This window comes from Onychomys torridus, chromosome X (genome assembly GCF_903995425.1).
Source record: "Onychomys torridus chromosome X, mOncTor1.1, whole genome shotgun sequence".
NCBI classification, from domain to species: Eukaryota; Metazoa; Chordata; class Mammalia; order Rodentia; family Cricetidae; genus Onychomys; species Onychomys torridus.
In genome coordinates this window covers 61,030,064-61,057,673 of record NC_050466.1, presented here as the reverse complement: position 1 = coordinate 61,057,673, position 27,610 = coordinate 61,030,064, and the positions used below count along the sequence as shown (strand labels likewise).

Here is a 27,610-nt window from a genome sequence, read left to right as displayed (position 1 = left end):
CCTTGAATCAACAAAAAAAAAAAAAAGAAAGAAAAAAAAAAGAAAGGAAGGAAGGGGGGAGGGAAGGAAGGGAGAGGAAGAAGAAAGAAAATTTCATGGCTGGAGGGGTGGCTTAGTGGGTTAAGATCACTTCCAAAGACCCAAATGGCAGCTACCACCTCCTCTAACTCTGGTTCCAGGAGACCTGACTCACTCTTCTAGCCTCCAGGGACACCAGGCATGCACATAGTACACAAATATTCATGTAGGCAAAAACATCCATACACATAAAAGTAAATTAAAAAAGAAAACCACAACAAAAAAATTAACCTTGTATTGATTAATCTCAACTTTTCAGTAACTTTGCAGATTTTGCAAATAAAATCTGTTAGCTTGATAGATCTATACATTTGAAGTATGCATAAATTCCCTTAAGATATTCCAACATATTTTTTTCAATGATCACAGTGAATTTTTCTATTCCAACAGCTCCATTTTGTCGTTAGGAATCAAACGTAGAACCTTGTTCACACTAGGGGAGTGTGGCCACTGAGTTGCATTCCCAGACTTTTTCTAACATATTTTGAAAAGCAATTTTCACCAGGGATTTGTAAACGACCTTCCAATCACAGACCTTTTGATGACTATGATAGCTTTACATCAATGCCAGTTTCCTCTCTGTAACAAACAGAACAATCTTGCTGCACCTCCTGCACCTCATACATATGCATAGAGAGAAATTTCCCAACTGATATGTCCACATGCCATCACTAAAGGCTAGAGAACCTATGGGTTCCAAATTTGTGCCCTTAGGGCTTTCAGCTTAGTCCAATAACAATCTAATTTATATTCAGCCAGGACTATAGTGAAAATTTCATTGAACTGGGGAATTCTATGTTCCCAAACTGTTACTGATCCTCCTAAAAATGAGGTGAGCTTTTGTGGTAGTTATTTGCTTCCCTCCTGTCAGCTCACAGATAATTGTTTTTTGTTGTTGTTGTTTTTGTTTTTTTGAGACAGAGTTTCTGTGTAGCTTTGTCCCTTACCTAGAACTCACTTGGTAGCCCAGGCTGGCCTCAAACTCAGAGATCGGCCTGGCTCTGTCTCCCGAGTGCTGGGATTAAAGGCGTGCGCCACCACCGCCAGGCCAGATAATCGTTTTTTTATTCTATTCAGAGATGTTGGAGCTACGAGTTGCTCTCTCGAAACTCCATGAAGATTGCTTCTCATTAGATGCCATTAATAACAAGGTTTTTTTGAGATATTGGAGGGAAGAAAAAAGAACTTCTGATTCATAGCTGGGTGGTGGTGGCACACGCTTTTAATCCCAGCACTTGGGAGGCAGAGGCAGGTGGATCTCTGTGAGTTCAAGGCCAGCCTGAGCTACAAGGTGAGTTCCAGGAAAGGCACAAAGCTACACAGAGAAACCCTGTCTTGAAAAACCAAAAAGAAAAAAAAAAAAAGAACTTCTGATTGACAGGTTCCCAAACCTCTGCCTTCTTTCAGCTTTCCAAGTATCTCCATGCCATGGCCCCATAGAGCTAGCAGCACCCACAAGCTTTTGGGCCCCGAGCCTGAGCTGAGTATTAGCTGGTGCAGACATCTGAGGCATGACCATGGGAGTGCCTCCAGCAGGGCCTGGCAGCAGCCAGCCGGACAAGGCGCCACTTCCTGAAGTGACACCCGTCCTAGGAGAGTGGGAAGTGGTGGCAGACAACTGGGCTACCTTTCTGTTACTCCTTCCAGATGTTTTGTTCTTTTCTGGTTTTTTGAGACAGGGTTTCTCTGTGTAGCTTTGCGCCTTTCCTGGATCTCGCTCTGTAGACCAGGCTGGCCTCAAACTCAGAGATCCGCCTGGCTCTGCCTCCTGAGTGCTGGGATAAAAGGCGTGTGTGTGCCACCACTGCCTGGCTCCTTCGAGACTTTAGTCAAAGGGTCTGTACCCAAATGTCTAAATGGAATTGACATCATTTGAAGTACTCAACATTGCTTTTGTTTTTCCAGAATGTTAACTAGTTTACACAATTACAAACAAATTTTGCAAATTTCTAATTTAAGTAAGTCATAAAGATTCAAATATGAGGCTCAGCCTGCTTTCTTATAGAACCCAGGACTACCAGCCCAGGGATGGCACCTCCCACAATGGGCTGGACCCTCCCCCATCAAACACAAGTTAAGAAAATGCTCTATAGGCTTGTCTGCAGCCTGATCTTATGGAGGCGATTTCTCAATTGAGGTTCCTCCTTTCCAATGACTGTAGCTTCTATCAAGTTAACATAAAACCAGCCAGCACAACCACCATGTCTACCTGCAACTCCCCCCAACCCTCTGTATCTTATCAACATCTTTAACTATCCTTATGCGGGCTGGTCTGCAGTGGAATTCCGAAAGGGACAAGTCTAGGCAAATACTGGAGTTCTCTGTCAATAAGCAACGAATGGAGGGAGACTCGGGCTAAGTTCGGGGAAGGAGGAATCTCTGGAAGGGGCTGAGCAGCTCTCAGAATTGAAAGGGTTGGTCTGGAAAGGGTGGGAAACAGCCTTTCCAGAGAGCTAGAAAGAGAGGCCTACCTCCTGGAGGGCCCTTCTTCAGTTCACATCCATGGAATCCACATTCCAGGAAGCATGCAGCTCGCTGGGGTCAGGTGCCCACCCCCTGGCTAGTGGACAGCTGGAAGTCCTCTTACATTGAAACTGGCTGACCCAAAAGAAATATATCATGTAGGAAGAACTGGATGGTGGCCAGCAATGAAAATAAACTTTCAGTGCAGTGAATTTTAGAAGAGGTCTTCAATTGTAAAGAAGAATGCCTTTTCATTGAAGATGTAGCTCAGTGATAGAGCACTTGCCTGCCATGTGCACGGCTTTGGGTTCAATGCCCAGCACTGGAAAAAACAATCTGCTAATGTTAGCAAGTTCAGAGTCGTTTTAAAACATTCTGCAGTTAAATGGGAAGAATAAACTATAGTCATCTATGGTACAGAAAGTTGACTAAACTAGGGTTGGGGATTTAGCTCAGTGGTAGAACGCTTGCCTAGCAAGTGCAAGGCCCTGGGTTCAATCCTAAGCTAAAAAAAAAAAAAGAAAGAAAGTTGACTAAACTAAACAATTCATTGTATATTTCAAAATTGCTAAAAGAATAGATATCTAATGTTTTAATCACAAAAAATGGTATCTGATGCAACAGATTTGTTAATTGGTTTGACTTAAATTTTCCACAATATAAATATTTCAAAATATCCCATTATACCCAATAAATATATGTAATTATCATTTGTCAATTAAAATAAAAAGGAAAATGAAGTTTTATATGGGAGCGGTGATGCAGGCCTGTAATCCCACCAGCCCTCAGGAGGTTGAGACAGGAGAATCACAGACTCAAAGGCCAGCCTGGGCTATAGTGAGACCCTTGTCTGACTAAATAAAACACAATGTTGGGGCTAGACATGGTGCCTTGTGACTATCATTCCACACTGGGAGGTGAGGCTGGAAGAGTGCCCAAAGTTTGAGGCTAGTCTGGTCTATATGAGTTCTAGAGTAGCCAGGGCTACATAGCAAGACCTGTCTCAAAAATAAAATAAAAGAAAAAGAAAACAAAAACCCTGAGCCATTTCTCAAGTGATACCTTCTTATCACTGCTTACTGGATGGAACAAATCCAGGAGGAGTTTCATATTCATTATTTTTCGTTTGACAAATATTTATTTTCTATGCCCCAATGATTCTAAGTCTAAGCCCCAGTAATTCTAGACTAGGTCATTTCCTTTATTTGCTGTCACCAATGAACCAATGTGAAACTCTGTGTTGCTTAACATTAACAGCTAGCACAAAGGGATAAGCTGGCCTTTTAGAACCCACAGGGAAGCCTCACAAAAGTTAACTATTAATTAATGCATGTATGCATAAAAAACAATTATTTTAACTAATAGCCTAACAGTAAATGAAAGAGTCTAAGTTCAAACAAGCAGTGTATTTTCAATCGTAATCGTTTTCCTTCAACTCTCTTGCATAATTACCTTAAACAGTATTTAAGATAATGACTTGCAATTCTGTTACGCAAAGATAACTCTTCTCGTCTGTACTACTCCTCTGCCATTCCCTTCCATAGTTTTCCAAAAGGGCACAGCATTTTTTTCCTGCCTTCAAAAGCACGATGTGTCCACTGGAGGACATTTTAAAATAGGGCAATATAAGAAGATGAAATAATTATCCTGGGCTACAAATGTAGTTCAGTGGTAGACTGCTTGCCTAGCGTGTGAGAGACTGAGTTCAATGCCCAGTACTGCAAAATACATACATACATACATACATACATACATACATACATACATACATACCCTGAATGAGTGGATTAAAAACTAATCTCCATCTGAGAACAAAGAGACAGCGGCACTTGGTACCTTAGTATTTTTTTTTTAAGCTGAGGATCGAACCCAGGGCCTTGAGCTTGCTAGGCAAGCGCTCTACCACTGAGCTAAATCCCCAACCCAATAAATTCTTTTTAAAGTTAAAAAAAATTATGTGTGTGGGTGTTTTGCCTACATGTATATGTATGTGCCGCACAAGCATGTCTGGTGCCTTTGGAGGCCAGCTTCTCTGGAGCTGGAGTTACAGTTGTGAGCCACACCATGTTGATGCTGGGAATCAAGTCTGCTTCCTCTGGAAGAGCAGCCCTAGTCCTTAACCACTGAACCAACTTTCAACCCAATGAAAACAAGTTAGCTTGAATGAAAATAGGTGCTCCGGAATACTTTCCTTTGTTTGCATAATCGGTCGACTTTGCAGCAAAGGGCTTTTGCGTGTTTATTGTAGCTATTGTTTGGCAGTGCTGGAGAGGCACCCTAGAGCCTTTCACATGCTAAGTAGTGCCTCCACGGCAGAGTTCCAGTCCCAGGAAAACAAACAAACAAACAAACAATAAGGAACAGAACAAAGGCGAGATCTCCCCAGGTGGTGTTGGCCTGTGCCTGTATTCCCAGCTTTCCCGAGGCAGAGGCACGCCTGCCTGCTCTACAGAGCTAGTTTCAGGACAGCCAAGGCTACACAAAGAAACCCTGTCTCAGAAAACCAAAAAAAAAAGAAAAAAAGAAAGTAAGATCTCAGTATTTCTTTTTCAGCCATGTGTCTCCAATTCCTACAGCATTATTTACCACACAGTAGGGATTCCAAAACAATTTCTGGATAGCTAATAATTATGCCCTCAGGTAGTGACACAGTGTTGTTGATAACACACAATCACTCTGAAGCTATGTTCTGGTATTAGTGCTCTCTCAGGAATTCAGTAAGTATTCTTCATTCTAACATACACGTTGTCTCGATGTAAGACCGAATAAATTCAAATCGCAAGTCCTTACACTCAGGAGCTATTATTGCAACCTTAGCAAAAAAACGTGTGCTCTCTCTGCTGCACCTTCTTCACATGGTAAGTTCTCATCCAGGTGCTAGGGGTGTAACAGAAGAAAGTTCTCAGATTTAGGGTCCGGTGACAAATGAGCCAACATTTGTCAGGTGGTGAGAACGCAAACAAACAAAACACTCAAGTGGTTAGAAAACATTGCCCATGGAGACACATTAGGGTATGTTGCCATTTTATAAAGGGTGATCAGGGACAGCTAAGGGTTCAAAACCTTCAGGAATGTCTTTCAATCTTGGAGTTCTGACTCAGTGACTCATTGCAGTGATGAACTCAATGTAGGTGATCTGCCTTTTTAAAAACTGAAATCGCCGGATAGTGGTGGCGGCAGCGGCACACGCCTTTAATCCCAGCACTCGGGCAGGCAGAGGCAGGCAGATCTCTGTGAGTTCGAGGCCAGCCTGGTCTACAGAGCGAGTTCCAGGACAGGCGCAAAGCCACACAGAGAAACCCTGTCTTGAAAAAAACCTACATCAAAGGGCAACACTTGTTTCGTGTCACTGTTCCAGTTTATATACGCTGTACACGTGTACCAGTCTACAAAATGTCCTGTCAGTCAAGCTTGAAGAAAATGGGGTGAATGCTATGGCGACATTGAGTACTAGGAGTGGTACCTAAACACACGCATGCACTCATGTGCAAATAAGCATGCAGAGGCCAGAGGAGCACCTTGCTGTCCCTCTTTATTGCTTCTCAGTTTTGTTTTTTTTTTAATTTGTTGAACCCGAAGCTTGCTGGTTCAGATAGGCTGGCTGGGCTGGCTAGCGAGCTCCCAGGATTTATGTTTCTGTAGTCCCCACCCCACCTCCGCCACTTTGGGGTGACAGGGCAAGTGAAGTCATGTCCTGCTGAGTGCTGGGGACCCAAACTCAAGGTCCTGTTCTTGCACAGCAAATATTCTTATCCACTGGGCCATCTTCAAGGCCCTGTAAACAGGACCTTGGTTAAGATAATCCGCGTCTCAAACTATTTGTGCTTTAGTTTGCAGTAGGACTTAACCAGGCACAGGAGAAGCAAGGAGATAACCACAGAAAAAAGTGCCAAAGAAGGCTGAGGCCACAGCTAAGAGTTTGGGGAAAGAGGGAAACCAGAACTGAACAGTCAAGCAATTCAAAAGAGAACACTGCTGTTATCATTTTATACCTGATGGGAAAAACGAATTATTCAACAACAACAACAACATCAACAACAAAAAGTTAAATCAGGAAGTGGCAATGCACACTTGTAATGGCAGCATGTGGGAGGCAGCAGCAATAATTGGGGCGTTCAAGGCCAGTCTTGACTACAAACTAAATTGGTGGACAACCTGTCTTACAGAGAGTCCGTCTCAAAAAAGAAAAACAAACAAACAAAAAACAAACTCCGAAGTTAATGAAACTTGGTGTACATGATACTTTCAGATTAAGTGTACTATAGCATGTGAATAATCGCAGAATTCCAAAAATATCTGTTCCACGCGTCCTTCTCATGTCTTGAAGGAAAGATAAACAGTATAAGGAATTTAGTTAGCTGGGAAGCTCAGGTATAGAACACTTGCCTGCCACGTGCAAGGCCCTGGGTCAGCTCCCCAGCACTTGTCTTGTGTGTGTGTGTGTGTGTGTGTGTGTGTGTGTGTGTGTGTGTGTGTGTGTGTGAGTGCGCGCACACACACATTTTAAACTAAATTCATGTTTCATATTGTCTGGGAAGATTTTGTTGTGAGTTTTGAGACAAGATTCCTAGGCATTCCAGGCTGCCTTTTAAATAATGATCCCTCTCCCTCCAGCTTCCCTGCGCTGGGATTACAGGCTCTTTCAGTCCTTTAAACGTTTGTTTTGGAAATCATAACCACCTATCGGAATGAGCAAACTATATGAAAGAGAGACAGGGAAATCACCTCCCAAGTCTTCTCTTTCTGAGCACATGAAGTTCCCATTGAAGCAGAGCTGTAGGGCAGAATTAGTTTAGAATGAGGTGAACAAACTGCAGTCCTTTAACGAAATCTCACCCACCACCGACTTTTGTACGGCCCCAAACTGAAAATGATTTTTTCCCCATTTCCAAGCGTTTGAAAAAAAAAAAAAAAAAGAGAGAGAGAGAATGTTTTGTGACCCGTGAAAAGTACACTACGTTCAAATTTCAGTGCCTATAGTTTTACTGGAAGATAGCCAGGTTTGTCCATATTTTCTATGGCTATTGCTACAACACGGAAGAGTGCCTGGCCCCCTTTAAAGAAAATGTTTGACCACCAGTGTTCTAGAACACAGAGGACCCATGCTACAACACCCTTCTAACCCACCCCCTCTCGCCACCCCCTCAGCGTTAGTCACCAACAAGATTCTTGGAGCTGACATGGAGGGAGGGCGTTATAATAATGAATTGTACCACATGGGAAAACAGAGACCCAGGCAGTAAATTTCTATATAAGGGAATATGACTGTTTTTCTGCCACATACTAGAGTAACGTCTGAGTTTGTTTCCCGATCAGAAAAGAGGGCATCACCGCGGCATCCGCATGGCTGCGTTTAAGCATGAAGGCACTTGGAAAGCTATCAAGGGAACAAATGTTCCGGGGGTGTTTTTGCAAGGAGAGCCTCTGAGTCTAGATGTAGACTGCGGTTCCCTTTCAGCGTAGGCGCCTGGGCCCCTCTGCTCTGGCCCTCATTTTCTCCTCTCCAGCTCCCGTTGGATCATGTGGCTCTCTTTCTCTGCAATGCCCTCCCCCCCCCCCGCCGCCGTCCCACACTCTTAGGGCTGTAAAGCTGCACAGCATAGCAGAACTCAGGTATGCAGGCCTAGATTAGCCCAGCCCAGCTCTCTCCGGTTCAGCAAGCCAGCAGCGGGGTCAAGATGGGACCCCTTCAGGTGACAAGAATGACTCAGCAGGGGCCTAGGCAGGAACTGAAATAGTAAAGCCCGGGCAGGCACAAAATCGCTTGCAGCACGAAGCCAACAAACCAGTACGTTAAGGACGCAAATAGGCGAGCAAACAAAAAGTAATTTAAGTCAGCTTTAGGCCATGGGTGAACTGGGGGCCTGTGCCATCTCAGGCTTTATATTTAGCTTAAAAGGCCGGCCCCGCTTAAGGCAGAAAAACGACCACAGTCTCTCCTAAAGGTCCCTTTCGTTTATGACAAACGTCGCCGTGGCCCGACCGGGCCCTTGAAATGGTTAGAGGAGAGCCTTTGAGGGGTGTACAAAACTGCATGTCCGTGCTTATCTGGGAGACTTGGAGGACACTGTAATCTCTCGAGAATAGGAAACCATTTTCCTCGCTAGCTCTGAGATTTTGCTTTGCTAAGGCGGCTGCAGCTTCCCTGCCCCCCTCGCACCCCCGCCGCTGCTGCTGCTTCTAGCAACCACGCCCCGCGGGCCCCAGGGCTTCTTGGCCCTGAGGCTCGCAGCCCCCGCGCAGCCTGCACACCGCGCTCCCATCCGCCCCACCCCCGCGCGGCCCCATCCGCCCCCGCGGCCAGCCTTGGGAGCGCCGAGCGACGCCTCGCGCCTGCGCCTCGCTAACTTCCTGCCGCGGAACGTCCCACCCACTCATGAGGAGCCCGCCTCCGAAATACGCGTAAAGCCCGCCCGCCGCACACGATTGGTTAAGGTAGTGGAGCCGTTGGCTCCCAGGCCCGCCTCTCCACCGCCTCTCCGGTTTCCCAGGGCGGATGCGCCTGCGCTCAGCTGCCTGGGCGGGCTGAAAGGCGCGGGTTGAAAAGTCTCGTTCCAAGTTTGGAGAGAGAGGAGAGCGGCTCAGACCTCGGTACCCGCAAGCGGGGAGGAGGCAGGAGAGAAGGACGCGGCGTCTGGGGGGGGAGCACCCAGGCAGCCAGACCAAGCTCAGGCTACCCGAGCTAGGAGTGCGTGACGTGCTTGGGTAAGGCAGGAGCGCCTGCGTTCAGGCTGCTCTTGGCTAAACGAGAGAAGTCCGAGGAGGCAAAGGGAGGCGAACGACCCGACGCAAGATGGCGAGTAAAGAGAGTAAGGAGGCCCTGTGGGGCGCCGCGCGCCGGGGCTACGGGGGGCTGCCGGGGGCGGCGGGGGGCTGTGGGGGGCTGCGGGCGCGCGAGGCCGCGGCACGCGCCAGCGAAAGGCGCGAATTGGCGTGGGGAGCAGGGGGCGGGGCTGGACGCGAGGCTCGGCGCGCGCCTGGAGGGGGCCTGCGCGGGACGGGGCCTGCTTGCCGAGGGCTGCGAGCACTTCCGGAGCTGGGCGCGGGGCCGAGGGGTAGGCCCCCTCCCCCACCCTACCCCACCCCATCCCCCCCCCTTCGCGGCCTAGCTCCCTCCCGCGCCCTTGGCTCGGGGGCGCAGGCGGTCGCCGCGGTGAAGCAAGCGCCGCGGATTCTTCCGTGCGCATGTTCGCTGTCCGTCCGTCTTGGGGTCGCGGCCCTTGTCCGTGTTGGGAGAGGGGGTGGGGAGGTGCTGGAGCCCGCCGGACTATGGCTGCCGATGCTGGCGTGGTGGGAGCTGGGGCCTACTCTGAAGCGGGGATGGAGGAAGCAGGCCTGTGGGGTTCGGCTACACGTGGATTTGTCTATGCAAGTGGGTTGTGGCGCCCTTTTACAATACGGGTCATCTTAGAACAGGTGGGAACAGCTATAAAAAGCTAAAAATCTCGATGTTAGTGCAATTAATGACCCAATTTGTTAAACACAGGAAATACTAATCTTGAAAGGGGGGTCGGGTGAAAAAGCTTCCTGGTGTTAATATTCAATATTCACTTTCTGGAAGAGCAGTTCGTGCGCACATAATAGGTAAAAGGAAAGAATAGGTAAGGTGTGGCCATTTCGAGGTGACCTCCAGTATCCGTATCCATAGTTTGACTTCGATCCTTCTCAGCCACTTAATTGTGGGCTTTCTCCAAATTTCAGTGTTTGAAGATACTGTGGAGGAGCGTGTCATCAACGAAGAATATAAAATCTGGAAGAAGAATACACCGTTTCTGTATGACCTGGTTATGACCCATGCTCTTCAGTGGCCCAGTCTTACCGTTCAGTGGCTTCCTGAAGTGACTAAGTAAGGGTTTCTGGCAACTTTTATTTTGCGTAGATTTAAGTGCTGTTTAGAATTTTCTATGTCTTTTTTTTTTTTTGTATTTTACACACAGAACATAAATGTGTAATTGGTTAGTCCGTGGGTGAGGTAGCAAGTGGTTTTTATGTTCAAAACTTAAGATTTCTGAGATGATTTCTGGCGTAGAAGTGTGGTATTGAGGGGAGAGAAGAATCTATTGTGAGACCAATGATGTTTTTATAGGAAGTGCTGAGTATTATGGCATTCCATGGGCTGTATTAGGATAGCCTCTCTGGACTCCGGACCAATATATTATTTTCATACCTGATAGGAAAAATTACATACATAACAAAAGCTATTGTGACTTGATGGATTTTTGTAACTGAACCGTTTATATGATGCTTAAAGTAAATATATATTAAGTTACTAGCAATAGTTGACTAAAGAAAAGATGTTCTTTGTTTTCAGTATGGAATTTAGGATGAAATTCTTTTTAAGTCCTTGTCTGAAATATTTGTAAAATTTCTCTGGCATTATTGATGATATTTACTGAGCGAGGACAGAACTTTGATAGAGGTACATTTTATCATTCTAGATTTACCAACGAGGAAAAGGGCTGACAAGCACTATACTCAGGCGCACACTACTGGTGATTGCCTGGCTTTCAAACCAGGGCTCAACCAACCCAAACCGGTTGGCTCCAGAATCAAGGCACCGCCTTTCTTATACAGGCATGCACCTTTTCCAATAGGAATATGGCCACATACCTTAAAAGTATATTGAATTTTTGTGTTGTGAGTCTATAATTAGGATTAAGTAAAACTAATATACAAGGATGATTTTTTTTTTTTTTTTTTTGGTTTTTCAAGAAAGGATTTTTCTGTGTAGCTTTGCTCCTTTCCTGGAACTCACTTGGTAGCCCAGGCTGGCCTCGAACTCGCATAGATCCGCCTGCCTCTGCCTCCCGGGTGCTGGGATAAAAGGTGTGTGCCACCACCGCCCGGCACAAGGAAGATTTTGTGACCAGTTTCAAAAGGAAGCCTTTTTAAAAATTTACTTATTTATCTATCTTTTAAATATTATTATTATTTGTTTTTGTTTCTCGAGACAGGGTTTCTCTGTAATTTTTTTTTAAAAGATTTATTTACTTATTATGTATACAATGTTCTGCCTGCATGTAGGCTTGCAGGCCAGAAGAGGGCACTAGATCTCATTACAGGTGGTTGTGAGCCACCATGTGGTTGCTGGGAATTGAACTCAGGACCTCTGGAAGAACAGCCAGTGCTCTTAACCTTTGAGCCATCTCTCCAGCCCCATCTCTGTGTAGTTTTGCGCCTTTCCTGGAGCTCGCTTTGTAGACCAGGCTGGCCTCGAACTCACAGAGATCCGCCTGCCTCTGCCTCCCGAGTGCTGGGATTACAGGCGTATGCCACCACCTATGCCACCACCGCCTGGCTGGAAGCCTTTTTTAAGTAAAGTTACTTGTAATGGCTAGATTCCATACATGAACATCAACTTAACAGATGGGGACTTACAATCTGAAAATCTGTGATTTTTTTTTTTTTTTTGGCAAGGCTTTTTATTTAATACTAAGTGTTTATTTTAAAAATCTAAATGTACAGATGTGAGAAGAGGCTTCAATGGCTAAATAATGGGAGTTTATAAGCATTTTTTTTTTCAGCACTGTGGATGAGCCAAACCCAGGGCCTTAGCATGGTAGGCATGTGCTCTGTGGCTGATCTGTTTTTGAGCAGATTCTAAAATAGACTGTAGACTGGCAAGCTGGCTCAGCATGGTAAAAGGTACTTGCCTCCAAGACTGAGGACCACATTCAGTCTCCAGAACCCACATGGTAGAAAGAATTGACTTTTGCACATTGTACTCTGATTTTCACATGCACACAGTTGCATACACAATAAATAAAAAGATTGAGCTGGGTGTGGTGGCACATGGCTGTAATTCCAAGTTATAGGCCTGCCTGAGGTACATTGTAAGACTCTTGGGCGGGGGTGGGGGGGGGGGGGGGGGGGGTTGGGGATTGAGCTCAGTGGTAGAGCGCTTGCCTAGCAAGCCTAAGGCCCTGGGTTCAGTCTTCAGCTCTGGAAAAAAGAAAAGAAAATTTAAAGCCGGTCAGTGGTGGTGCACTCCTTTAATCCCAGCACTCGGGAGGCAGAGGCAGACAGATCTCTGTGAGTTTGAGGCCAGCCTGGGCTACCAAGTGAGTTCCAGGAAAGGCACAAAGCTACACAGAGAAACCCTGTCTCGAAAAAAAAAAACAAAAAACAAAAAAAAGAAACAAACAAAAACCCAAAGGGCCAGAGAGATGGCTCAGTGGTTAAGAGCACTGGCTATTCTTAAAGAATATCTGGATGATTCCCAGCACCCACCTGGTGTCTCATAACCTTCTGTAATTCAGGTTCCAGGGCACCTGATGCCCTTTTCTGACTTAAGCAGAGGCCTGAGTCATGCATGTGATAACCAGACATAAATGCAGTCAAAATATCCATATTCTTTTTTTTTTTTTTTGGCCAGAGCTGAGGACCGAACCTAGGGCCTTGTGCTTGCTAGGCAAGTGCTCTACCACTGAGCTAAATCCCCAACCCCCCATATTCTTAAAATAAAATAAATCTTGAAACATTAAATTAAAAACAAGCCATGAACCTATACACAGAAGTATTCAGGTTCTTTTGGAATTTTGTTGCACTTGTCTTTTTTTTTTTTTTGTCTTCCTGTTATTCAGGACTTAAAAATTTTAACAGTTTATAGTTCTTTTTAAACCTTTTAAACTTAACTACAGCATAATAGAAAAGAATGAGGACTTAAAGGTCACATACCTGGGTTTGAATCTTGCCTCTGCTACCTTTGTGTGCTAAGGTAGGTTGTTTAGATTCAGTCTCCCTTAGTTAAGTCTCATCTACAGATAACTGAAAATGTTAGTAGTACCAACTTACTACTACATTTAGGGGAATTCAATATGGTCTTGTATGTTGTCTTGTGTAGAGTAAAAAAAAAGTTAAGTGATGACTGATGTTGATTCTCCTACCTCATATGTATCCCTGGTTGGCCTAGAACTCACTGTGGAGATAGACTAGCCTAGAACTGTTATACCCCTGCCTCTGCTTCCAGAGTTCTGGATTAAAAGTGCACCACCATGCCTGGCTTGTTCAGACATTTTTTTTCCCCAGACAAGGTTTCTCTGTGTAACTACCCTGGCTGTTCTGGAACTTACTTTGTAAACCAGGCTGGCCTCGAACTCAGAGATCTACCTGCCTCTGCCTCCCTAGTGCTGGAATTAAAGGCTGGAGCCAGTACAGCCTAGCTGTTCAGAAATAATTTTAAGGGTTGAAATACCTCTTTATTTGGACTTTAATGAAAGCATTTTTTCTTTATACATGGTCTCACTATGTAGCTCTGATTGGCCTAAAACTTAGAGATCCACCTGCCTCTGCCTCCTGAGTGCTGGGATTATAGGCGTGCGCCACCACTGCCCAGCTAAAAACTATTTTTAATGTTACCTATGATGTGTTTTAAATAGTTTTTAAAAATAATAAGGCTGAATATCCCTTATGAAGTGTTTGGGACCAGAATCTGCATTTGGAAGAGTTTTATTTGCATGTACTTAATGAGTTTTCTCCCGGATGAGACCCTAATCTATATGTAGCCTAAAAAAAATTTACAGTGTATTTTTTAATCTCTGTTATTTTTTCTTTTTAAAGATTTATTTATTATGTATACAATTTTCTGCTTGCATGTATACCTACAGGCCAGAAGAGGGCACCAGATCTCATTTCAGATGGTTGTGAGCCACCATGTGGGTGCTGGGAATTGAACTCAGGACCTCTGGAAGAGCAGTCAGTACTCTTAACTGCTGAGACATCTCTCCAGCCCTACACTGTATTTTCAATTGAGATAGTTGTAGGTTATAAGAAAATGCAAAGCATATGAATTATTGAATATTGAGTACTGCTGTGTGGTGCTTTGTGGGGTTTCATTTTGAGGGTATGAAGTGACTGGTACTTTATCACCATATACAGTGGTAGAAATGTTGGCTGATTTTTACAAAATGCCTGTCTTTGAGTAACAAGACCCTACTCTACCTCCTGGTATTTTTCTGCCTATATTTAACATGCTTTGTAATAATTACTTGGACTTGCCCAAATAACTGATTGTGTTTTTAAAAAGTCTTTATGAATCCATCACCATTCAAGGCAGCACTTTACCACTGAATTATATTTTTGTTCTTTACTAAAAAATTTCTTAGGTAACAATCATTACATAAGTATATAGTGTGAAAAGTAAGTCCCCTTCCACGTCATATCCTAATTCCCCCTCCCCTAGCAGAGGCAGCTGTCTTCAATTTCTTTTTTTTTTTTTAAAAGATTTATTTATAATACATAGTGTTCTGCTTGCATGTATGCTTGAATACCAGAAGAGGGCACCAGATCTCATTACAGATGGTTGTCAGCCACCATGTGGGTGCTGGGAATTGAACTCAGGACCCCTGGAAGAGCAGTTAGTGCTTTTAACCTCTGAGCCATCTCTCCAGCTCTTGTTTTCAATTTCTTGCCCATCTTTTTTTTTGAGGATTGAACCCAGAGTCTTGTGCTTGCTAGGCAAGCACTCTACCACTGAGCTAAATCTCAATCCCCTTTCTTGCCCATCTTTATATAATGTAGAAGTACATTATCCATTTTTTTTTGTTTTTATTTTGAAGATTGAATTCTGGGCCTCATGATTACTAGTCAAGCACTCTACCGCTAAGCATTATCCATAAACTTAAAAAAATACATGTTTTCATTTTGAAATAAAGTCTCTGTGGCTGGGGGGTAGCCTTGAACTGGAATCCTCCTGCCTTGGCTTCTGAGTAGGATAACAAGACCTGGCTTTGTTGTTGTTGTTGTTGTTTTTTTGAGACCTACTGACCTCAAATTCACTATGTAGCCATGGATAACCTCTACCTTTTAGTTCCTGGGAGTTTTTTGGTTTTTCGAGATGGGGTTTCTCTGTATAGCTTTGCGTCTTTCCTGGATCTCGCTCTGTAGACCAGGCTGGCCTGGAACTCAGAGATCCTCCTGGCTCTGCCTCCCGAGTGAGTGCTGGGATTAAAGGCGTGCGCCACCACTGCCCCACCACCCAGCTTGTGTTTTTAATAATGGAGATAAAACGATTTTTAGTAAAGAGGAAATAATCCCTATGTAATCAAGTTGTGTGAAACTGGAATATTTGAATTTGATTCAAGAGAAAATTTTAAGATTTCCCCCAGTTTAGCTTCTTAGAAAGGTCTTTCTTAAAAAGGTCCTATGATAAACTAAACTGTTTATCTACCTGCTTTTATTATACTTACTGGTCTTCCTTTTCTTCCTTAACCCCACTAAAACAGTCATTTTCTTCTCCATAACAAGTCTCTTATGAGATCTATTTAAGATTACTTTTGTTTTTTAAGTCACATCCCTGTAAAGTGTCCCAAGTCCTCCTAAAGTACATTATTTTAGGGCCTCCTCCCCCCAGCACTAGAGATTGAACCCAGGGTTCATGCATGGGAGTCGAATGCTGTACCACCAACTATTTCCCCAACACTCTTTGTTTTGAGCTAGGGTCTCTGCTTAGTTGTGCACACTGGTCTTGAACTAATTGCATGGTCCTATAGGCCTTAACTTGTGATTTTGCTGCCTCAGCAGCATGAATACTTGAGATTGTAGATGTAGGACACCTAGCTAGAGCCTAAATTATCTAAGTTATTTTTGCTGAGTAAAAATAAGTGTGCATGCCTGTTCCTGCCCCAAGTTATATCGTATTTTTGGCTTAACTGCATGCATCAACTAATACCCCTAAAAGTTACTATCGCTTAGGTATGGCTACCTATTATCTTCATGAGTTTTGTATGGTTTTTTTTTTTTGCCATAAGCCAAACTAACTTGACAGAACTCAATTTTTTAACTTATTACTAAATAACCTCTAAACCTTTTTTGTTACTAAAAGTCACTGATACCTTTATATAAGTGAAATTTAGGAACAGTTAAGTAGGACCTAACTTGTCTGGTGTTAGGGCTAGAGCACTAGTTCTTTGTGGGACCATGGAACACAGTTGAAAATTACTATACTATAAAAGACAAATGGGAAAGCATTATTGATATGTAGCAATACAAAATTCACTGTTTGGATTAAGGTGCCAAGAGGCACTGGCAAATTTTTCAGCTTCAAGGTGAGTTTCCATAGGACAAAGTAACAAACAGTTCCATTGAAAATGTCCATTGCATAGGCATCATAAACACAAATAAATGGTTTTATATATATCATGCCATTTGTACTTAATCTATTTTTTAGGTGAAAATGAGACCAGAGGGAAGTTGTGTTTTAAATAGTTGCATATAGCTAGTTTTAGTTTGAACCAGGATATAAACCCATTTTTCCTGATTTAACACTTGACTCGTTCCATTCTACCTCATTGCCTCATACTGGAAAATCAGAAACATCTAACATATTAGATGTCAGATACATTAAAATGTGTCTAGGGGGCTGAAGGTATAATTTTAGTAGGAAGTTGGAGTATATATAGGATTAGTGGTGGACTGCTATGTAGATGTTGGTGTGTTTGGTGAGTCGATCTATTACTGTCTTCAGAGTGCTGCTCTAGGAAAGGTAACATTCATGATAATTGAGGCCAAGGAAGAAAACTTCAGGAGGAAGAAAAACCAAACCCTCTTCATATAGAATGTTTTCATATATTTGAAAGTATGGGGATAATAAAGTTGGTAACTAGATGGGAAGCAGGTTTGTAGTTGGTACTCAGTATATATTTGCTAGAGAAATTTTAATATGTTTTGAGGGAAGTAGACTGACTGTGTTTGTTAGTAATTGAAAAATTCGTATAGGGTTGGTGTGACGTGTTTTTCTCCTAAACAGACCAGAAGGAAAGGATTATGCCCTGCATTGGCTAGTGCTGGGCACTCATACATCTGATGAGCAGAATCATCTGGTGGTTGCTCGAGTCCATATTCCTAATGATGATGCACAGTTTGATGCTTCCCATTGTGAGACTGACAAGGGAGGTGGGTATACTACATATTCCAGTATTGATGTCAAAGGAAATATTTCTCCTTCAAAGCATGTATATTCAAATTTTATACTCTTAGCTTTTGGCTTAGCAATGTAACTTTAAGAACTATTGACCTAACATATATGTGAGGTTTTCACAATAACATTGACAGTATTGAAAATTTAGGATTATAGGTTCATTGGCAGAAAAAATTTTTTATATCCAAGATAGAACTTTATTAACTTATGAAGTAGATATTGATATAATGCAAATGAGCTTTGAGAATAAATTTTCATATGGCGTGTGGCCTGTATTTTAGAGATTTTCTTTTTCTCCTCAGTTTGTGTTCTATTCTGTCAGGGTAAAATCTGTTGGGTGATGGAGTTAAATGACTTGTGAGTTTTAATCCTGAGTGTGTATGTTTTGTTTATGTCTCCTCACTTTAGAATTTGGTGGCTTTGGTTCTGTAACAGGAAAAATTGAATGTGAAATTAAAATTAATCATGAAGGAGAAGTAAACCGTGCTCGTTATATGCCACAGAATCCTCACATCATTGCCACAAAAACACCATCCTCTGATGTGTTGGTTTTTGACTATACAAAACATCCTGCTAAACCAGGTATGTAATAATAAAATAAAGCCAGGCCATTACTTAAATGAATATCCTTTTTATATGAGAAGATAATACTTTATTTTATTTTATTTTTTTAAAAGATTTATTTATTTATTAGGTATACAGCATGTGTCCCTGCAGGCCAGAAGAGGGCACCAGATCCCATTACAGATGGTTGTGAGTCACCATGTGGTTGCTGGGAATTGAACTCAGGACCTGGAATTGCAGTTAGTGCTTTTAACCTCTGAGGCATCTCTCCAGCCCGAGAAATATTTTAAAAATCATTTAAAATCCTATGCTGTGGAGGCTGAGTAGATAGCTTAGCAGCAGTTAGACCTCTAGCTGCTCTTCCAGAGGATCTGGGGTTGATTCCCAGCACCCACATGGCAGCTCACAGTCCTCTGTAACACTAGTCTAGGAGATCCAATACATTTTGGCCTCGGGGCAAATACCTATACGCAGAATAAGTTTTAAAAAATGTAGTATACTGTGTAATATTTAAAGGTTTATAAATTGGAGAATCCCATAACCACTTTCAAGTTGGGTAATTAGCCAGAGGAACCCAATTGCAGGTTACAGCAAAGGATCCAGAGCAAAAGCAGAAGAAAAAAGACATCATTCAGGTAGGTAAGCAGTAGACAAGTCTCCAGAGGGAACAAACACAGGCTTTTGAGTACTTCCTTCCTGGGGTCAAACAGGACATATCTTTTCTATATCAGAAAACCACAGGAATATGTGCTAAGTGACTGTACAGAGAAGCCTGTTTGAGTCCCAGGATCTGGAGTTTCTAATGGAAATCTGGTCACAGACTCCATGTACATTAATGGTAATAAAAACCAATAGCTTCAACACTGAAGTTAGATGAATCCTTGGTAAACAGTTCTACAACAAATTGCTACAGCATGCCTTCACTGCTCTGAGCATGTCACATTCTGAGAGGTTGGCCAAGGGTCATTCATGATTTCAGGCTACCCTAGGCATATGCAAGTTAGTGGCCAGACCTGCTGCTATATTAGATATAGTTATAAAAATTGCCTTGGGGTGAGATGATGGTGTTTTCCAAAACCAGGCAGAATAGTTGTAGGCTAGATAAAGCCATTGTTCGGTTTTTGTTTTGTTTTGTTTGTTTGTTTTTGTTTTTTGAGACAGGGTTTCTCTGTGTAGCTTTGTGCCTTTCCTAGAACTCATTTGGTAGCCTAGGCTGGTCTCAAACTCAGAGATCCGCCTGCCTCTGCCTCCCAAGTGCTGGGATTAAAGGCATGCGCCACCACCACCTGGCAAGCCTTTGTTTTTGTAGAATTGCTGTTATGGCTCACTCAGTGAAGGAGTCTGAGAAACGGATAACTTAGTGGTTAATGTGTTTCTTTTTTTCCTTAGATCCAAGTGGAGAATGTAATCCCGATCTTAGATTAAGAGGCCATCAAAAGGAAGGCTATGGTCTTTCCTGGAATTCTAATTTGAGTGGACATCTCCTGAGCGCATCTGATGACCATGTAAGAACTGTGTTTTTTTTTTTCTTAATCTACTGTATCTTATATTAAGAGTGAAAGTGTCATAGATAGATCTAAGCTAAAGAATCTCTGTAGAGATGGAAAATTTTCTAAGATGATGCCATAGATTGTTGTGTTAACATTTTCCTAAGTTTTAAGACAATGACTGCAGACTACTCTATTAGAGACTTAGGATATCACAGAGCTCTTTTGAAGATTGTTTAAAAGAAGACTGGCAGATTCATTTTTTCATTTATTATTTAAGTGTAAAACTCAACAGATTTTACTTTGTTCAAAATTGTTACTAATTTTAGACTATTATCATTAGGTGTTCCAAAATGAAATTCCATAGATGTTAAACAGTTACTCCTTGCTTTTCTTTTGCTAACAGCTGTAGCTAACACATAGGTTTACAGTACAATATTTCCCTTCCATTGAATGGGCCTCTCACATACATATAACGTGATCAGTTACTTCTGTAACAGTCTTGGCCACTATTGCACCAGTGTGTACAGCTTGCCTTGGGATACAGAATTCAGAGCTGAATAAGATTGTTAATGACTTTTCTATCCTTCTGGTACCAGGAGGACCAGCGAGAAAGTAGTGAAAGCTGGCTCAGTTCCAGCTAGATTTCTCTGTCCTATAACCTTAGGATATGTTGTCTTCAACAGTTAGGATCTTACTATTTAGTTCTGGTTGACAATAAACCACAGTAGTAATTGTCTATTTGGTTTTAGGGAGATAAATATGTCCCTGAATAAGAGGTTAACTTTTAAATCTGGCATTTTCATAGCTTTAGTTCTTTTTTTTTTTTTTTCTTCCTCTCAGACTGTCTGCCTGTGGGATATAAATGCAGGACCAAAGGAAGGCAAAATTGTGGATGCTAAAGCAATCTTTACTGGCCACTCAGCTGTTGTAGAGGATGTGGCCTGGCATCTTCTCCATGAGTCCTTGTTTGGATCTGTTGCTGATGATCAGAAACTTATGATGTAAGATGGAAGGTTCAGTGGAACCTTTGTGGGTGATCTGGGTGACCATCAGTGATTGGTAGACTGATTGAGTCCTATTTCTTGAAAGCTATGTTGTGGTTTAAAAATGAGAAATAGGTTGAATGGTGATAAATTATAAATTTGAGATCCAGAGTAACTGATTAGAGAGACCAGGAAGGAAGAGATTGTTTCTATCAGGGTGTAGCCATCAAAGTGCATTAAAATCATTGAATACCTCATGTTTCATAAGGAACTATTGTACTACTGAGCAAAAGGAGAACAATATACTGAAATTTAACAAGGCTAAATATAGGTAAAAATTATTACATTATTCTGTAGTCTTATTTTGTATATACCTAAAATGGTAGGTAATTAAGATTAGAGATCCAATAAAAAGGACCTAGAAATAATAGCCCCAGTTGTTTTCTGGAGGTTTAAAACATGTCATTTAGTAGTCAGAAACCTAAATTGCCAGCTGTGTGTGGATTGTGTATTTGTGAATGGGTAAGCACATCATAGCTTGTGCAGAAAGGAATAGCCTCTCTTGAGCCAAGTGTTTGGGAGTGGTAGGTGGTGCTGTATTGTATGCCTTGTCTTGTCCTTTTGTGTTTCAGATGGGACACCAGATCCAATACTACTTCTAAGCCAAGCCATTTGGTGGATGCACACACTGCTGAGGTCAACTGCCTCTCATTCAATCCCTACAGCGAGTTCATTCTAGCAACTGGCTCTGCAGATAAGGTTTCATGGTTTTGTTTTTTTTTTTTAATTTTCCCCTTAGTGTTTACTAAGCCCTGTTGTACTTTAATAGGAATTTTAAAGGTCATACATAAAGTATAGAAATCATTTTCATTTGGTTTCTTCTCTATAGACTGTAGCTTTATGGGACCTGCGCAATCTAAAACTAAAACTCCATACCTTTGAATCGCATAAGGATGAAATTTTTCAGGTATATGACAGTTCTTAAAATTTTTATTTATAATTGTGTGCATTTGTATGGGTATATGCATGTGGAGGGAGGTCAGAGAGATTCAGTTTTCTCCTACTATGGGATCTAGTGGCTCAACTCAAATTTTCCATGGTTTTTGTTTTGTTTTGTTTTTGTTTTTTGGTAAGCACTTTATTCATTAAGCTGTCTTGCCAGCCCAGTTTTCTGATGTTTTTATGTCATGTTTTAGTGACTTTATGAAAGGGGGGAATGTTTTTAGTTTTTTCCCTGAGATAGGGTTTCACTGTCCTGGCTGTCCTGGAACTCACTCTGTAGACCAGGCTGGCCTCAAACTCAGAGATCCATGTGCCTCTGCTTCTTGAGTGCTGGGATTAAAGGTGTGCGCCGCCGCCGCCGCCGCCGCCGCCGCCGCCGCCGCCGCCACCACCACCACCACCACCACCTGGCAAGTTTTTTCTTTTATTTGGTGGTGGGGTGTTGGACATTAATTTCTTTTCAAAATTTTTCTTGGTTTTACTATGTCAGACTATCAGGATGGTGAATTTTTGTTGCTGCCATTGTTTTTGAGAAGCCCCCAGTCCAGAAGTAGAAACATTCTTCCAAAACAGTTTGAAATCGGGTTTTCAAAGATTCTTCAGTTAAGAGTGCCACTATGTTGGATCCACTAGTAAAAAGGTCTCATACATGGTTTTAGAATAGAGATTATAGGTTAGGATAGACTGAATAGTTTTAAAAGTTTCATGGATGGTTATGAGTCTAAAAAGGTTTCTAGGGTCTACCTGGGTTCTTCAGTACTAAAGAAATTTGACTTTCCTGGGTGGAGGATGAGGCGGAGGCTGGGCCTTTTAAGAGATACTTAAGGACTTGGTAGAACAAGCATAAAGCACTGGGTTCAGTACCATCAAGGTGGTTGGTTAGGGGTTACTTGAAAGCTTGGATAGTGAGATCTTTGGGCTAAGAAATGGACACATAGTGTGAGGTGGGGAAATACGGTTTAGAATGATAGCTACAAATCAAGGAACAGAGAACTCTTTAAATAAATTTTCAAAATAATCTATTGCTAGGTCCACTGGTCTCCACATAATGAAACTATTCTGGCTTCAAGTGGTACTGATCGCCGCCTGAATGTGTGGGATTTAAGGTAATTTAAGATCTGGTGATGAGGTACTATACTGATGTGCTAATCTGACAGGTTACATAATAGAGCTCATGAACCAGGAAAGCAGTTTGCTAATCCAACTTCAATAAATTTTTAACTGTCTAAGAATTTTTGTTCTGTAATATAAAAGAAAATGAACAAATAAGAAATTGCTCATGCTGGGCGTGGTGGTGGCACACTTTTAATCCCAGCACTCAAGAGGCCAACTCAAGTGAGTTCGAGGCCAGCCTGATCTACAGAGTTCTAGGACAGCCAGAGCTGCTACACAGAGAAACCCTGTGTTGAAAAAGCCAAAAAACCAGAAATTGCTTATGAGTTTTGTATGAGTATTTTGCCTGTGTGTGTGTGTGTGTGCAACACATGCATGCCAGATGCCACAGATAGTAGAAAACAGCATCTGGTCTGCTGGAACCGGAATTATGGATAGTTGTAAATTACCATTATGTAGGTACTGGGAAGTAAACCCCTGTTCAGCTTGAGCAGCAAGTGCTCTTAACTACTTAGCCTCCTCTCCAACCTTGAGTTTTGTTGTTGCTCAAGTATGAAACTCATTTTGCTAATTAAAACGCCTATGGGTGATGTAGGTCAGCGATACAGCTAGCATATGCAAGTGAGTTCAGTCTCTAGCACCACAAGCATTAAAATATTGGCTTTATGTCTCATTGGAATCACATAGTATATAAGCACAGAACTATTGGATTTGGTTTGGGGTTTTTTTGTTTTGTGTGTGTGTGTGTGGGGGGTCTTGTGTAGCTCAGACTGGCATCAAATTCCTGATAATCCTGCCTTCTTCCAAGTGATATGATCACAGGTCAAAGGCCAAGTTCAAAGCCAGCTAGGGCTACATAATCTGACCTTGTCTCAAACTGACAAAGAAAACTTAATTTCTCTGGGGTAGTCAGGTAGGGAGGGAGGGGCTGAGGGAGGGGCTAACTCAATAAAATACTTTTGCCTACCATGTGAGGGGCCCTGGGCTCAAGCCTACCCTCCCCCCCCAATCCTTATGACATGACATTCCTTGGGTTATATATTGCATAGCTAAAAGCTGCTATATCTTTAGATATGATGTACTGTAATGCAAAAGGCCTAAAGCGTATAGAGGCTGCACATTAGTTCACGTATACTTTTGTATGTGTTTTGTACTTAGTTCTGATCTATTAAAACCACAGTTAAAATTTTGAAGGAATTTTGAGCTAATGTTTATTATGACATAATACAATATAGAAAAATAAAAGCTCCTAAAGCAGTGATTCTAAAGCAATGTTTCTCAACCTTCCTAATGCTGTGACCCTTTAATATAGTTCCTCATGATATGGTGACCTGCAACCATAAGATTATTACTATTTTTTTTGTTTTTTTTTTTTTTTCAAGACAAGGTTTCTCTGTAGCTTTGGAGCCTGTCCTGGATCTTGCTCTGTAGACCAGACTGGCCTCGAACTCACAGAGATCCACCTGGCTCTGACTCCCGAGTGCTGGGATTAAAGGCGTGCACCACCACCACTGCCTGGCATAAAATTATTTTTATTGCTAGTTCGTAACTAGTTTCGCTACTGTTCCAATTCGTAAATACCTGTTTTTGGACAGTATTAGGCGACCTCTCTGACAAGGTCACCCAACTCCTTGGTTAAGAACCACTGTCCTAAGTGATTCTCATAGAGAAATACTTTTATAATAAATGTATGTATTTTAAGATAAAACTTCATGGAAAACTTTGGTAATGAAGGCTTTATGCTCTTTCTTAATAGTAAAATTGGAGAAGAACAATCAGCAGAAGATGCAGAAGATGGGCCTCCAGAACTCCTGGTATGCATTAGATTAAATATCATAGGCACATTGGATTATTTCTCATTAGCCTATCTCAGGAATGGGTCAGAGCTTCAAAGTTTTGCTTGCCAGGGATTTAAAAAAGAAAGTCCAGGAGGTTATTGTGATTAGGTTCTGACATTTATCAAAAATAGGAAATAGAGCCCCAGAAGGTTAATATATTATGTATTTGCAGTAATTTTATAGTCCCTAAGAGAAGCTACTTAGGGGCTAGAGATAGCTCAGCAGTTAAAAATACCTACTACTATTGACATGACCAGAGTTCAGTCTAGTGCGCATGCCAGGTAGCTCACAATCTTAACTCCAGTTCCAGAGGGATCCAACACATTTGGCTTCCATGGGCACTGCACTCGCGTGTACATACACATAAATACTTTTTAAAATCTATCATGATTTTGCTGTATTTAAAGAAAGCTTGAAGTTAAATAGTACTCTATTTAAGAGTAGTAAATTAGTAGCTAGAGAGGTAGTTCAACAGGTAAAAGCTAAAGGGGAGGTCAGAGGTTTGGACCTGGCCTACAGAGCAAGAGCCCGTTTGGGGGTGTGGGTGGGGGACCATGAGATTATTCATTTGTAAAGCTGTTTACCATACCATTTCATGTAATGGGGAAGTTGCTTTTCCCTTTTTTCTTTTTTTTGGAGATTATCTCTAGCCCAGGCCTCGGTCTCAAGTGCTGAGATTATATTTCATGTTCTTTTAAATGATAAGGTGATTGGGGCATTTTATTTAAATGATTCGGACTTTTTATTTAGATTGAATATAACTTAATTGGCAGAGAACTAACTCATTGTCAAACTGAAGTCAAACTTTTTGAATCAAGTTCTGATATGAAGTATATTAAGCACAGTGGCCTTTTTTGTTGTGTTTTTTCATGACATGGTTTATCTGTGTAGCTCTGGCTGTCCTGGAACTTGCTCTGTAGGCCTCAAAGTCACGTAGACCCACCTACCTCTGCCTCCGGAGTGCTGAGATTAAAGATGTACACCATCACCACCTGGCATGGCACAGTGCCTTCTTTTTCTTTCTCTTTCTTTCTCTCTTTCTTTCGAGCTGAGGATCGAACCCAGGGCCTTAAGCTCACTAGGCAAGCGCTCTACTACTGAGCTAAATCCCCAACTCCCACAGTGCCTTCTTATGAGGTAGTCTCTTAGAGAAAATAAGATATCTTCCTTTGGCAGTTCTTGGGGAAAGGTCATTGGCCTATGCTGTAGTCTAGATCTTAAAAGTCTCAGTATTGTTTTTTTAAGCCCAAGTCTCTATATTATGCCTTGGGAATATGAAGGAAGAGAAGGATGCCTAATGTGAAAGGGCTAGAGAAGAACCAGGAGATTATCAGACATGTTGGAAATGCTTGGTTACTATTCATTGTTCTCAGTTTGGAAGTGGTGGCATGGTTCCAGAAAAATGTTCTTATGTGCAGAGGCCAGAGAACAGGTGGGAATGAAATGTCCCACCTACTATGTAAGATATGAATTAACTTCCTTGAGCCATTTGAATGTGTGGACAGAACACATTAGCAAAATAGTATTTGGTGAGTCTAGGTAGAGTATACAGATGTTCATTGTAGTATTCTAGTCCTTTTTCTGAAAGTTCGAAAGATTTCGGAATATTGGGGTTGAGAATAAATTACAGAGCTCATGTCACACTACCTCTAAATTGTGGGTCAGCCTAAGAAGACTGTTTTAGAAACTATTTTAAAGTCTTGGAAGTTTTAGTATAGGAAAGGATATGAAACCAAGTCTTTTGTTTTTCATTAAGTTCATTCATGGAGGACATACTGCCAAGATTTCAGACTTCAGTTGGAACCCCAATGAACCTTGGGTCATTTGCTCAGTGTCTGAAGATAATATCATGCAGATATGGCAGATGGTGAGTTGAAATATTTTTTTTAATAACTCTTGTAAAAACCGTTTCCCAGGTGATAGGATGTAATAGAAATATTTCATTATTTAGGTGACTTTAAACTTATAGGATGGGAACAGTTTAAAGAAACTTTTCCAAGCCTGCAAAATGGCTCAGCAGGTAAAAAGCACTTGCTTCACAAACCATATGACCTAATAAGATCAGTGCCTGAAACCCATGTAGAAGTGGAAGGAGAGAACCAACTCCACAAAGTTGTTTTCTGACCTCCACACATGTATACACAATAGTAATAATTAAAATATCTCTAACTTTTACCATTTTAATACCATTTTATCCACACATTCATATAAACAAATGCACAACATCTGCTTTACATTTGTCATTGTACTGTCAGCTGGTGTCTTGACATTGTTCTGGTATCTGGTATCAATGCTATCACACAAAGATATGGGAGGAAAATGTTAAGGTGTTTAAAGATGCTGAATTCTCTAACAAGGAACACTAAATAATTGACATTTCTAAGGTTCTGAGTTAACCATTGCTCCCTCTAGTGATGCTTAAAATGTTTTCAGACGATGCCTTTTCTGAACAGTGACTAAATAGTGCATGGGTGACTAGGTATGTCTAAGGAATTCCACACTGACAAATAATTTAAAGGGTACTAGCCACTGAAACAAATTTGACAGTAAGTTTTAAAATGTATAAATTTTATTTAAAAGTTATAAATTCTGTTTTTACCTGTGAATTTATTTGGTTATCTCTAGGCTGAAAATATTTACAATGACGAAGAGTCGGATGTCACGACATCGGAACTGGAGGGACAAGGATCTTAAACCCAAAGTATGAGGTGTTTCTGTTGAATGTATTGCTACATGAATGCTTGATTTATCAAGCGCCAAAAAAGCATTGTATAGTAGGAAATGTAAGTGGGATGGCTTATGGCGTTCTTTACCCTCTGATTCTAGCACTTTCAAGTGAGCTGTTGCGTACTGTATCATATTGTAGCTATTAGGGGAAAAAAGGAATGTTGCTTAAGAAAGGACATCATTATTGTTTTAAAATACACGTTGCTGGGTATTGCCTTTGATTCAACTGTTTTAAGTCCTCATTTTCTCAAACTTTTAAGTGCTTGCTGAAGTTCCCAAATATGCAAGGATAACTTTTACACACTTTTTCCTTCCAACACTTCTTGATTGGCTTTGCAGAAATAAAGTTTTAAAATAAAGTTTGTTTTGTTCTTTTAGAAGCTGGGGAAGGGGTGGATGTGTGTGCATGCTCCCATACATATCTCCTTTCTCCGG

General features: G+C 41.8%; 1 protein-coding gene across 1 annotated transcript; it reads left to right on the top strand.

The window, feature by feature from the left end:
* Nucleotides 1-9,019: 9,019 nt before the first annotated feature.
* Nucleotides 9,020-27,534, top strand: Rbbp7 (RB binding protein 7, chromatin remodeling factor). Its single transcript, XM_036174232.1, has 12 exons — nt 9,020-9,350; nt 10,243-10,387; nt 17,288-17,433; nt 17,867-18,040; nt 19,412-19,527; nt 20,353-20,513; nt 21,128-21,254; nt 21,385-21,462; nt 22,527-22,603; nt 24,367-24,424; nt 26,205-26,315; nt 27,074-27,534. The coding sequence occupies exons 1-12, from the start codon at nt 9,335-9,337 to the stop codon at nt 27,140-27,142; spliced, it is 1,278 nt and encodes a 425-aa protein (XP_036030125.1). The 5' UTR covers nt 9,020-9,334; the 3' UTR covers nt 27,143-27,534.
* The last annotated feature ends 76 nt before the right edge of the window (nt 27,535-27,610 follow it).